This window comes from Rattus norvegicus, chromosome 3 (genome assembly GCF_021556685.1).
Source record: "Rattus norvegicus strain SHRSP/BbbUtx chromosome 3, alternate assembly SHRSP_T2T, whole genome shotgun sequence".
NCBI classification, from domain to species: Eukaryota; Metazoa; Chordata; class Mammalia; order Rodentia; family Muridae; genus Rattus; species Rattus norvegicus.
The window spans coordinates 9,548,708-9,562,880 of NC_141536.1; the positions used below are offsets into that span (position 1 = coordinate 9,548,708).

General features: G+C 50.8%; 1 protein-coding gene across 4 annotated transcripts in view; it reads right to left on the minus strand.

Moving 5' to 3' along the window:
• Vav2 (vav guanine nucleotide exchange factor 2) overlaps nt 1–14,173 on the minus strand; it is a 169,509-nt gene that overhangs the window by 68,899 nt on the left and 86,437 nt on the right. For all 4 annotated transcript variants that reach the window (XR_015682807.1, XR_015682808.1, NM_001106563.2 and 1 more), the window contains 1 exon segment: nt 5,478–5,536. Coding sequence is in view for 2 of the 4 variants with exons in the window: in NM_001106563.2 (NP_001100033.2) it covers nt 5,478–5,536 (59 nt within the window). In the remaining 2 variants the exon portion in view is untranslated.

Here is a 14,173-nt window from a genome sequence, read left to right on the forward strand (position 1 = left end):
GCAGATTAGCCCATGGCACTGCGAGCGGGGTCAAGCATCCTCCAATAGGATAAGACACAGTCACAACCTCTGCCAGGGAATAAAAGGCAAGAGCCACGCTGGCCTCGGTGTGTTGCTACCCCAGTTTGTGTTCTAGAGAACCACCTCTGAGAAAAGAATCTCCTTGCCCTTTGTCTGTGCACTCCTTTGTGTGCCGAAATGATTCATTTTTTATTTCTAATGACATGGTTCAAACGTCCCAAAACGAGGTCAAGACACAGTCCCCACTCATCACCTGGGTATAGAGTTCCTCATCATCTGAGGTGCCCGGTGAGGGCGTGGATGCTGATGGCAGATCTCCCAGCTACTGGAGACATAAAGGCAACCTTGTTAGGGCAGACAGGGAGGAAAGAGCAGCAAGAGGCTGGCTGACATCCACAGGACCTTCTTCCTACAACCTGGACCTGTGGGGGATCCTAGCTCTCCCTGTGGGAACCACACGTCAGAGGCCCTGTGGCCCAGGAGCTACAAGGTGTCTGGAGCTCCCACCACCCCCAAAAGATGAAAGATCTGGTTCTCTAACGCAGCCAGTGACTCACTAGGCATTCCTTTTCATTCCGAATGTTCTGTTGTTCTTAGATTTAAATCCGGGTGTGTCTGTCTGATATGCTGAGAATCCGTTTCATATTGAAGAACTGCTGTTACAGCCCCCAGTACCAGGAACACTCTGTTTCTCCCGCCCAAACCACAGCCTGACCCCAGCTGTGACCTCTGCCTGGCCTCCTCACCAGACAGTGCCAATGACAGCAGCCCCATTCTAACAGTTGGGAAAGTAGAAGCAGCCAAGAAACCTATCCAATGACAAAAGATCCAGTAGACCAGGGCTGTTTGGATGGGAGACTTGAGCAGGAGGCAGGCTAGAGAGAGCTTGGCAGTTAAAAAGCACTGTCGCTCTTGCAGAGCCTGGGTTTGGTTCCTAGCACCCACATTGGGTAGCTCTCTGTAACTCCAGTTCCAGGAGACGTGACACCCTCTTCTGGCCTCCATGGGAACTGCACACATATGGTACACAGCAGACACACATAAAAGCAAATGTATGTATTTTGGGTTTGGGGTGGTTTTTGTTTTTGAGTTTTTAAGAGTGAGAAACTGGGGAGATTGGCTCAGCAGTTAAGGGCATGTGTCATTCTTTAAGAAAACCCAGGTTCGGCAACCAGAACCCAGCACCCAGCACCCACAGCACCCAGAACCCAGCATCCACATGTAGGTTCACAATGACCCGTAACTCCTCCTCAGGCACATAAACAGCGCATATACATACATGCAGTAAACCAACTATACACATAGAGCTTAAAGACTGAAGACACTCTGACCTTGCCCGCCACCCCTCACCTGAGTAACAGGCTCTGGATGCCTGTTTCCTAGACAAAAACTGCTATCCAGGGAATTAAAACCATCTGGAACTAGCGCGAGTCCACGGTTGCACAGTGCTGTGAATGAATGCTGTGCTGTCAAACTGCACCTTTAACCAATCATATCGCTCAGGTGGGATGGCACACGCCTGCAGTCCCAGCCTCAGGAAGGACGAGGCAGGCGATCGGAGGTCGGCCTATGGTATGCTACGTAAGACCCTGAGTCTGGGGGGGAAGAAGTGATTTTTATGTTGTGAGAGTTTTATCTCAACACTTAAAAGACGTGGCAGTGTGGTGGTGTTGGTCTGGGATGGCGCTCCAGAACTGAGAGCTGGCTCTGCTCCAAGGAGGGAGAAGCCAGTTCACCCCACCAGCCCTGAGGATCTGCTACAGACGTGGTCTTCTCTGAGTCCTGGCTGCAGCCGCAAGTCATCCCAAATTGGGGGACATAAAGAACACAGGTTTACTACTGGCTCAGGAGACCACAATCCTTTTAAAACAGGTCACCCAGGAGCACGCTTGTGCCCTGTCAGGAGGTTTTGTCGCCTTTCTGGCTGTTAGTGAGCTCCGATTGTATTCCAGGCCAGAATCTGCATCATCCCAATCTCCCTGGATCCCTCTTACCACAAACACTCATCACAGCTGCAAAAGTCTCACCTATTTCCCGGTCACACCTGAAAGTGTGCACCCAAAGATTAGGGGGATGGTACATCTTGGGTTGGGGGCACCATTCAGCCTTCATGGGTCGTGGCCCATGGGTATCACTGTGCACCAGGGGCTCTGCACCACACAGAGGGGTTAAGACACAAGCACTGGGCACATCTTCACCTAACTTGTCACCTAGAGTGTGGGAGCATCCTTCCCCACACATCCACCCTTGGCCTTGACCCACAGACAGTTTTACCTTTGAACACGCCCTTCCTCCCAGCCATTCTGACCTCATTAGGACATCCCCTAGGTTTCCAGTGGGTCCCGGCCAGGACAAAGACTCCTCCTACTACACTGCTTTGCCCTTCTTCCTCCTCTTCTACCCCTGTGTCTGATTCCCCTACTAAGCAGGGTGAAGTTCAGATTAAGTCTCTAATTCATTGCCCATGAGAAGTATAATTGAAGCTTTTTACAGAAAATCAGCTTATAATACAAAGTGCAAGGGTTGTGAACAGGATTCTTTTTAAACAGCAAGCTAGGCTTCCATCCAGTCATTAGGAATCCAGGGGGAAGTCCTGGGGCAGTGGGATTGATGGGTGAGGTTTCAAACAGGAAAGTGTTTGGCTAAACAACCCCTCCTGCTAAATACTAACACTCGGAAGCTATCAAGAGGGGATGGGCAGTTATCTTGGGAAGTGCTGTGGGGGTCCTTAGAAAATCCAGGTCTCCATGACAATCTCAACCCATATGCAAGAAGAGAGAGCAGTCACACTCAGCCTGCTCTGCAGGGTCCTGGTTCCCTGGGCTTACGCAAGGGCAGGGCACAGACACCATTTTCTCTAAAATGATCCAGACCCAGGAGAGGCGAGAGGCTCTAGAAGGCAGACTAGAGTCTAGCTGTGAGATGTACTGCTGACAGGGAGGCCAAGGGAGGGCTAGGGTTGGTGAAAGTACCATCTGCCATCCATTGGTGATTCAAGAGGCTCCTCCTTCATGAGAAAAAGTATTTATTTAAGGGGAGGGGCCATGGCACACACTTGGAGATCAGAGGACACCTTGCAGGAGTCCATCCGTCCTCTCCTTCTACATTTGAGTCCTGGGATTGAACTCAGATCCTCGAGCTTGGCGGCAAGCTCTTTCTACCTTGCAGACCCTACTCCGTCATTTTCCCAGCACCTCATGCTCTGTTCAGTCAGAGGGTGACTCTGTATACTTGGTGGCACAAAATTATACTCCAAAAGAAGGCTTGGCTTCTGCAAGCTCCACCCATTCGTCTGAGTCTGGTTAAGACCTCTGGTAGACCCTTTGCAGCCCTCCCGGCCTGGGCCTAGGGTACGGCTCTGAGTCGCAGATCAGTATAGAAGAGTGAACCAAGATTAAGTGACTAAGGTGTCCCCGTGACTGATTCCCACTGCATAGCCATCATCAGTGTGGCGATTCCTATCGACAGTGCTCTGGCCAGTTGTCAAAGGTGGGCAGTTGGCAGGTGAAACTCCACTTACAGGACTCTGCTTGGAGAGGCTCCACCAGTCACCCCCTTCTACACACCGGCTAAGCTCCCTTGTGCCTTCTTCCTCATCTGCTAACATGGCACCTTCACTGTAGCAGACTGTGGCTGTGGACACAAACTTTTCTGTATCTTGTGAGGCCTCTGGTCACTCAGGGAAGCAGAGAGATGTTCCTATGTTAACCAGCGAGGGTACAACCAGGACAGGCATGAGGCTGAGTCTTACTCTGTCAGCAACCACCATGGTCTGTCTCATGGTCAAGTGCAGAGCTTCAGGAAAAAGCCAGCCACCCTGTCCATGAGGCGTCTCAGCCTTGAAGGGTGGGGAATGGCAGCTGGGCCCCCACCCAGACATCCCCCAGACTGCCACCAAATCACAGTTGGCTGACAGCAGGCCACAGCAGCTGGCTCCCTCCAGTTTGGGGATACTATAATGAGACGGGGAAGGGAACGCACTTAGGATTCTGTGTAGGGCAAGTCTGTTGGCTGGGATCTGCTGAGAGAACGTCACTTTTGCCTGTGAATGCACAATGCAGAGTGGGTCGCACCAGGTGGGACGCTCAGCTGTGATGAGGACCGGCAGTGACAGGCCAGCGCAGCAAAGAACTCGCAACAGATCAGTTCTCAAAACGAAGGCCCAAACTTTCGCATCCAGAAATGGCGCTGTTTTAACTGGACGTCTTTAGGCGTCCTTGAAGGAATACAGCGGAAACTTAGCTGGGTGGTACAGGGAGTTGGGCTGCTCTGTCAAGCCCAGTGTGCTGTGGGGACACAACACATTTATTACTCTGTTTGGTTTTTGCTTAAAGTTTGTTTTTAGTTGTTGCTGTTGTTTTTGATAGAGGTCTCACAATGTAGCCCAGGCTGGCCTTGATATAGCCCAGGCTGGCCTTAACTGTTAAACATACTTCAGCTTCAGGTGGACTATATACTGTCACGTGAGCTCCTAGACATTGGTTATTATATAACCCTGCAAGTGTTGCAACCGTCCTTTTCTGTTTCATGTTTCGTTTGAAAATGTTTTAAAACAACCTGCCCTCTGGGTGACAAAAAGAAAAAAAGCTTTGATTCAAAACACTCAAGTCCCTCAAGAACTCATGCAACGAATTACGTCATGGAGACACACTGACATGGCGCCTGCCCTGTGACTCTCTGTGAGTCAATCGCTACCACCAAGGTACCCTGTGCTTCCCCCAAGACCCAGCATGCTGCCCTGCAGACAAAGCAGGTACACCAAGGCAACACTCAGAGGCTAGCAGCCTCAGGCTGTCACTAGTGTCCATGGGTGACCCACATGCTCACCTGTCAGGAGCAACCCTTCCGGTCACCCTTGCCCCTGGCCTGTATCCTCAGGATGCCCTCAGACATGACAGAAAAGAACAGCTCTTGTGTACCCCAACCCCCAGGTGAGATGAAGCCTGTCTTCCTGACTGTACATCAGAGGTCAAAATCGTCAATGTTTGGTTCTCACCTGGGCCACCCAACCCTCTCAGCTGCATCTCACTCATGAATCGGAGAGAGATCACAGGCGGCAGGAGCATTAGTGGCTGAACCATCCTGTCCATGCAGATCAGAATGAGGCAATCTATGGGGGCTGGGCCCTCTGGAAGCCCTGTGGGAGCCCTAAGGCCTATGGGTAGAGAAGTGCACTCCCCAGCCCTGTGAACTCACACCAGCTCCAGCATTCCAACCAGGACCCTGGCCCAGAGCTAGGAGGTGCATTCAAGCAGGCAATGATCTGTGCTAGGATTAATTTGCTGATCTTATTACCTAAATCGAAAGTAATTTTGCAGCCATCATAACATGCTTGCAAGATTTCCCCAGTGTGAACCCTCTCCTACACAGCCTTGGCTGCACAGTCAGAGTGTGAAAGCTCCTGGTTCAGACCCATAGGCCGGGGCCTGACCTGATGGTGTCACTAGGGAGCTCACCTGATCCCTTTGCTCTGCGCGATGCTGTGCAGGGACAGACGGGACACGGCAGAGATGACCTGGGGGGAGACAAGAGAGAGTTCTGTCATCACAAACTGCACCAAGGGTTCTGCAAGCCTGGAAACTGTTAACTAAGCACACCTTGTAGGAACCACAGAGCTTTTCAGGCTCAGCACCTGTGCAGTATTTATTGCATGAAATCTATTATTCAGTCGCATTAACATTTGCTGAGAGCTGCTGTGCTCGTGGTAGGGTGCCTCCAGGAGGAATGGATTTCCACTTATGAGGCTGTGCTTCCCCCTATAGCCCCCTGCCCTGCTTATGAGCCACCCCAAACTGTTTTCTTTAGCAGGTGGAAGAAATGCTTCAACAGGGCTGCTGTGGGTTCTTTCTTAACTGAGGTCCTGCCTACAGAGGGCTCATCCAGCGCTCCTATTCTAGAAGGGTCTATATGACTAACAGCACCCTGTGACCACAGTAAGTTGCTAACCCATCTCAGAGATAGAGACATGGAGGCCCGGAGAGGTCCAGTCACACCACAGCTCCAGTGCCAAAAGGACACAAACACCCGTGTGTAGTGCTCCACTCAAGCCCCAGCTCCAAGTCAGACATCTCAACAGACACCAGCTCCCTGTCAGGATGGTGAAGGCAAAGGAATCCCACGTCCAGAGCCACATGGACCTTTGTAATGTCTCCCCAGGTTGACAGACTCCTCAAAACACAAGTTTGGAAACACAGGGCAAGCAGCAATGGCCATTCCTCAGCCCTAACAACCTGGTCCAACCCTAGTAAACCAGGAGCTACCAGACATGAAGGGCCCTCTCCCCCAACCTCAAATGCCCCGAACAGTTATTCCACAGAACTTTATAATGACTCACAGAAAGCAGGCAGAAGGCAGGAAGGTTCATAAGTCAATATGGAGAAACCAAGGTAAGGAGGAAGGGAGCGGCTGGCCCAAGAACATAGGGTGTGACATACAATTACGATTATTCAACAGAATGAGTGGATACAAAGCAAGCCCCACAGCAGGCACTATGCACAAGCTGGGTCCAGAGAGCCACACACATGTCAGCAAGTTCATGTGTCCTATGGGTGCATATGAACATAGCTGTGTATATTTCGTACACTTGTTCATATGCCTGCATGTGTGAGCTGCAAGCTCTCATGTGTGCTTTGTGTGCACGCACATGCTGGGTTGGGAGAAAAAACACAGGCAAACTGGTAAGCCACTGCTCACTCTATAGACACTAGGGCAAGCCAGAGCCTGGCTGTCCTGGGGAACTGACCTCAGAGGGTACCGCGTGCACTATCCCATAGGATTCCGGGCCTCACCATCTCACTGTGCATACTTGGTAAGGAAAAGAGAAACACCCTCATTTGCCCAAAGCCCTCAGCAGGAACGCACTCCCCAGAGTTCCTTTAGGCTGTTCTGTACTCAGTAGCAATTTTCAAAGGGAAAATGCCACAGCAGAGGCTTTTTCTATGCCCAATGGGTGGTGGATTGAGTCCACAGCTGAGTGTGTGTCTGGGTCTCCTGTCAGTGTCTATATTTTAGGCTAAGACTCAGGGAAGTTATGGTGGGGAATAACTGGGGTCCTCTGTGTTTGCTCAGACAAGTCTCAAAGGGCTTGATACGCAGCTGGCCCGGTTGTGGCTCCCAGCAGCCTGCTCTACAAGAGGCCTTTCACAAATAACAGGCAAAATGGCTTTTGGTGTTATTTTTGGCTTTTAAGGGCTCTAAATAGTTCAGGGAAATAAAAATTAAGGTAAAACTATGTCCTGATTGGTACTCAACAGAAATGCTGGAAATGCAAGCTCTGAAGGGCACGGCCAGTCTATTCTCCTCTGCCTCCTGAGGCAGACATTGTTAACCGCTAGTCAATTGATATATGCTTTCCCATGAGTCAACACAGGGACAGAAACTTAGCAGAGTCCAAAGATGGCGTCAGCCATCAGTCTTCACAGCACAGAAGCCACAACCTGTTGTTCGCCAAGCCAGACACACAGACAAGGCCTCATTCTCACAGGTGGAGGCCATGACTGCCAACCGGTAGATGTAGGTCTTCTTCATCCGTACGTCTGTCTAGTCCCAGGGGATAGCATCAATCCTGCAGCTGGCCTAAACCTGGTGCTGGGCACTCATACCTTGCTACAAAACTAAAGTTTAGCAGTCTGTAGAGAAGCCACAGCAGCAGGCACAGGAGGCAGTCCCCTTCCATGGCATAAACGCAACCAACTCTGCGGGATGCCCTTCCCTCCATCCTAACGTGCAATGTGCCTTCCATCTGGTGCCTGTGCAAGGAGGAGACCGACTCTAGTGACCCCAAGCAGGGCCTTCAGAGACAAACGCAGGACCCTGAGAGAACTACGGGGTAGTTCTTCACGTGAAGCCCAGCAAAGGGTTAAGAGTAGAACCAGTTGCTGCAGAAGAAGAAAAGCAATTCAGTGCTCCCCAGCCCCATGGTGCTTCTGGTGGTGCCCTCTCACTGAGACTACACAGCCAGGTGTTCCCCAAGGCTAACACTCTTGGCTGACCATCAAAAGCCTCCCTGCCAGGGCCCCTGGGGACTTCTGAACAGGGAAATGTCAAACGATGACATTTTCCCAACTTTCATTTCCGCCTCCCAGCTGCGTCCCTGATAATAAATGGAGGCAACCCCCGCGCTTCTCCCTTCTCTCCTCAGACACCCAGCTCCGTCCTATCACTTACCCAGCTTTGTCAAAACCCAAGCAGAGCTAGTGGTGTGTGCTGGGGGGAGTCCAGGGATCAGAAAGGAGCCAGTGGTCAAGCCCCAGGAGAATGGCAGAAACAACTGCACCGCCAGCTCCCGGATGCTGCACTCACTGATGTCCTCGATAGCCACCAGGATCTCACACTCGAACACGCACAGTGATAACTAAAGGAAGCGTGCATTGGGCAGCCCAGAGGATGGGTGACCCAGTCAGAGTCTGGGTTATGGCTGTAAATCTTGGCTCCACCCCACCCACAGATGCTCTAACTCCAAATGCCCAGACTCCAGCAGCCTACATACATGACAGAAGGCAGACCCCGCCCCACCCTGCTCCACAATGTTTGGGGTTCAGGAATCTACATTTACCGTCAAGGTCCTATGTGGCTGAAATGTGCACCCTTCTCTAGAAAGTAAGCAATGCTGGTCATATTACAAGCTGGGTCACAGCCAGAGAAAGGGCCAGAGAGCACGCAGCCATGTTGTCCACCTCTGGGTGCCTTGCAGAGATAGGGATCCCAAAAGAACACCCAGAGGAAATGAGTACGTTCCAGCTGGACCACAAGGCAGAATGACCAGGAAGGACCTGAGGAGAGACAGGGATCTAGAGGAAGACCTAGGTCAATGGGAGAGCTGCCTGCAGAAGAGGCCTCAGCAACTTGCTTTTCCCCAACTGCCAAGCAACAGCGACATCCGTCCCGGGAGCCCTGAGCAACCCAGTCATCAGCAACCAGACTTCGAGTTTTAGATCTATAATCCTGCCCAGGCTAAAGTGACAGGCAGGCACAGGCAACTGACTTCGAAGACAGAATTACCCTTCTGCCCAGAAGTGACAGGAAGCAGGCCTCTGCCCCTGTCCCCACTCTGCACATCCGGGTCCTGGCAGGTGCAGGGTCCTGCCAGACGGCTTTTACCACAGCAGCTCAGTCTGAAGGGAGAGATGCAGCAGATGTGGGCTGTACTCGCCCTGGTGCATACTGCAGGGGCCTGGCCATTTTCTCTGCCCAGAACTCACAGCAAAGGCCTATGAGAATCCTGGGTGCTATGAAGGCCTGGACACTGGCTGCCGATCTGTGAGGATACACCCTGAGAACGTTTTAGAAAGGTAGTACCTTCCCAAAGGTCAACACACACAAAAAGACATTTTGTACAGTTGCTCAAACAGCCAGAGAGATGCAGAGAGGGTGGATCAAGGCAGTCAGTGGGGGAGCCTGACCTGGATCCTGGTTCCAAAGGGGCTTTAAAACTCAGGGCTTTTCTCTAAAGATAATTGAGTCTCTCCCTTGTTCGTGTCCAGAGGCATCCCCTACAGCCTTTTCGGAGTGCTGGAAAATCTGGCAGCATCTTAATTATATAACCCAAGGAGTCCAGGGATGAGTAGAGTGCATTCACAACCAGGGATTTCAGCCCCTCAGGAAATGACTCTGCAGGAGGGACCACTGGGGCAGAACTGCTTGGAGACATACACTGCATGTGAGAGTAAAAGCTTCCCAGACTAAGGAGACAGAACCGTGGTACACGTCAAGACTGAGGACGCAGATCAGCGGTAACAACACTGCTGCTCTTCCAGAGGACCCAGGTTCGGCTCCCTAGCACCTACAGATGCATCACCTGCCAATTAAAAAGCCTACAGCTTAGGCAGGAAACAGGAGGAGGGACATGTGGGAGGAGAAAGGGTTCTGGCCAGGCAGGAGAGTCACCTGGGACTACGTGAGGAGACAGGTGCACGGCACCTGAGCATAGGTAACCAGCCACGAGGCAGAAAACAGTTAAGACAAGTGGGATATCTTTAGTTATGATCAAGTCAGAGTACAGTCTAGCTAAATGGCCCACATATTTGTAAATACACTTTGAGTCTGAGACTTACTTCTGAGAGTCTGGGGCTGGGAGGAAGAACCAGGTCTAACTTTTACAGCTTACAACTGTCTGTAATTCCAGTCCCAGGACTGTCTTCCAGCATCCATAGGCATGGTTCCCAGATAGGCACGGAGACAACACTCATACACATTAAAAATAAAGTTAAATGCATGCTCATTGAAAGAGCTGGTGGACACCAAACAACATGTCAGCAGCCACTAGCACTGGAGAGGAGTCCAGCCCGACCTTGAATAAACCCACCAGTATCCACCCACATCCCACAACCTATACAGCATAGATGCAAGCTCTACACAAACCTTCCTAAACACATTATTCAAACCCAAGATATACCCAAGCCACAGGGTAGACACACGAGACCACTCAAATCACCATGCCACAGCTACCACCATTCCAGAGTTCAATTGTGCAAACCCAGGGGGCCAGGGTTCACTCTTTAAAAAGATCAAGAAATGCTCTAAAGAGATTAGACTAGATTGAAATGAGCTAGCATGTGAAGCCGTGCCCCTTACCTTTATGTTCCAAATGTAAAAGTCAAGTGTGAATGTACATGGGTGGGCTCATGGATGGACAGATGGGTAGGATGGATGGATGGATGGATGGATGGATGGATGGATGGATGGGTAGGTGAGGGTGGCTGGATGGACAGATGGGTAGATTAGATGGATGGATGGATGGATAGATGGGTAAGATGGATATATGGATAGATGGGTAGATTGGATGGATGGATGGATGGATGGATTGATAAATAGATGGGTAGATTGATTGGATGGATGGATGGATGGATGGATGGATGGATGGATGGATGGATGGATGGATGGATAGGTGGATGGGTAGATGAATATATGGACAGATGGGTAGATAGGTAAATGCTTGTATGAATAAGCAGGTAATAGAGAAAAGATGGGTAGATGGATGAATGGATGATTGGGCAAATGGATAAATGAGTGAGTAGGCAGATAAGTAGGTAGTAGACATGAATGATGGATGAGATAGTAAATAGATGAGCAGGTAGTACACAGAAAAATAGATAGATAGATGAATGATGGGTAGAGACATATGGAGGAGTGAATAGTGGATAGGTAGATAGAGAGATGGACTGATGGATACATGGTGTGAGTGAATGGGTAGACGGGTGGATGGACAGATGGATGGATGGACAGATGGATGGACAGATGGATGGATGGACGGATGGATGGACAGATGTATGGACAGATGGATTGATGGGTAGGTGGGTGGGTCGGTGGGTCGGTGGATGGATGGATGGATGGATGGATGGATGGATGGATGGATGGATGGATGATGGAGGAGGTAGCAGGGATTAGCGAAAGAAATCCCATTGTTTTAGTTTCCCTTCTGGTGCGTGAGAAAATGCCCTAACAAAAGCAACTTAAGGGAGAAAATTATTCTGACTCGTAGCTCGAGTACGTCCATCATGTCAGAGAAGCCAAGGCAGCAGAGGTCTGAAGAGGTCACATCACAACCAGAAAGCAGAGAGCATGAATGTCAGTGTTCAGTTCACTCTATCAATCTTACAGTCCAGGACCTGAGAACCCTCAGTAAAAATGGGTCATACTCACCAGTTAACCTAATCACTCCGATTCTTCGCGTGTACGCCCACAAGTGTCCCTGGAGGTTTGTTTCCTTGGTGAGCCCACATTCTACCAAGTTGACCAAGCTAAGCATCACACCTGCTAAACATGACGCAGGCCCTCCTTCGACCACTTACTACACGCTTCAAGTAGGCTTAGCTTATGATCTAAACAGTAATAAGAGCTGGAGAGAAACGGACAGTGCCCCAGGTCAGTCTGGACTGAACCGTGCAGTCCTAGCATGTGCATCTGTGAGCTGTACCTCCCAAGCCCACAAAGACCAGCTCCTGATAACAAAGCCTTTCCTGGTCCCAGCTGAACACTCACCAGCCTTGCACATGGTCACCGAGGTCTACCCAGTGGACAGAAGTAGCCATTAAGAGATCCACTTGCAGCCTACCTTTGTCACACCTGCACTCACCCAGGGTGACCTTATGCTGGAGTGGTGAGGTCACCACTCACCATTGTCCTGGATCGCTGCAGGTCTGTGTGGAACACTCACATCCTCTCTGCCATGTTTGCCCACCCAAAAACCCTCCGTGCTGAGGTCCAGCCATCTCCTATGGAAGTTGCCACAGTCCAGAACTATCTGTCTGGATAGACAGAACCAACACCAGCCAGGGCTGACACATTTACACAGAGCGTCAGTCTCCCACTATAACTCCAACTGTGACTGTCAGCTAGGGACTCCTCCAGCCAGACCTCAGGAAGAGCAATCCATCCAACCAGGCAGAAGCAATCAGAACTCCACTGCCCCAGCCAAAGCAGCTTCTCCCTCAGGACACAGGAGCTGACCCTGCCAGGGAGTCTGGCTCCTCTGAGCCTAGGCTGAAGGTGGTGTACAAGGGCTAGGGGATATGCCATCCACCAGCCCTGCTTGCCTGGACAGGCTGTGTGATCAGGAGAGTTTCCTGTCCGCAATTCTGCTGTCATTAAGGATCAATAAGCAGGAACTGCTCAGACCTAGCCTAAGCAGCAAACTCTCTTATCAGCCACCACCATTCATCCGAACACACTCGTGGGAAGAGCCAAATGGCACCATTATGAAGCTCATTTGAATATGTTGCCCCGGAAACTCACCTATCTGCCATGGAAATCTGCAGCCCACACTGCTCCATATTCAGGGACAAATCACCATAAATTGCTTTCCAAGTCCAGCCTGCATACCCATCTTGTTTCCCCCTTTTTCTAAATATCAAAAGCAAGGTCGGGGGGAAAACTTGGCGATGCTGCCTTTGGAATGACAGTCGGCCAGCAAGAAGTGATTAATTATGAAACGTGTATAATCAGAGCTCTGCACTCGAGCTTCCAGCAGGAGGAGGCTGGAAAAACAAAAGCAAACAGAGACGCGGCCATTTCTCATCCACAGCATTTTGCCGGAGTGTCATTATGCCCATCGCTGGTGTCTCTTGAAGGGATTCAGCAGGTTGGGAAAGACAGGATAAGCCAGTCCACAGCCACAGAGCAGCTGAGCGGCAGACTGAGAAACTAACTAACTCATGACAAGCGAGGGGCAGCAACTCTAGAGTGGAGTGTGTCACAGCAATGCCTGGCCGTCCCCAGAGGAGCTGGCTGGGTGGGTGGACGGATGGATTCATAGATGCTTGGATTCATGGATGGATTCATGGATTCATAAATGAATGGAGAATGGTTGAGAGGGTGGGTGGATGGATGGATGGATGGATGGATGGATGGATGGATGGAAGGAAAAGGCAGGGAGGAACTCAGGATCCCTCTGCCAAGCCTTCCTGATGAAGAGAAAAAGATGACATTCTGAATACTTTAGCCTGCAAGTCCAAGTTGGCTAACCCAGCCTGCAAGATTTCTACACTGCATCTATCTACACTGCATCTATCTTTACACACACACACACCCTAGGAATGACTGCTGTACTTTGCACTGAGAAAAGCAGAACCCAGAGAAACAATGTGACTTCACCAAGACCTTATGGCTGTGGAGGCCTGGGCTATGGCTCAAAGCCCAGGTCCTAGCTATGCAGGGGCCTAAGGGCAGATACAGACATCTCCCCTGAAGGAGAAAACAGTCCTAACCAGGACAGATTCAGTGGCTACAGTGTTGGAGGAGCCATGTTGACCAGCTGCGGATCCAGACTAGAGGGTCTTCTTGACCACACCTTCTGCATAACACAGAAAGACCAAAGGCACGGATGAGATACTCACAGAGGTGTTAGACCCAAAGGACATTAGGGTGACAAAGACACTAACTGCACCTGTGGGATCTGGGTGATGAGCTGGTCAAACATGGCTAAGACCTTCATATCCAGCTAATCACGGCAAGAAATGACAGGGGACTGGGCCTGAGAACAGCAACCCTGCCTTCCTCCCTGTGTTCACAGATCTTGCATGCCAACCTCCTGTGTCTTCCACGGGCTGTACTGGATTGGAGCACAGAGTATGACTTCCCCTCCTGTCTGATGGGAGATGGGCAAGCTGGGGGTGGAGTGACCACAGTCCTTACTGCTCACACCTTTCCTGTCCCA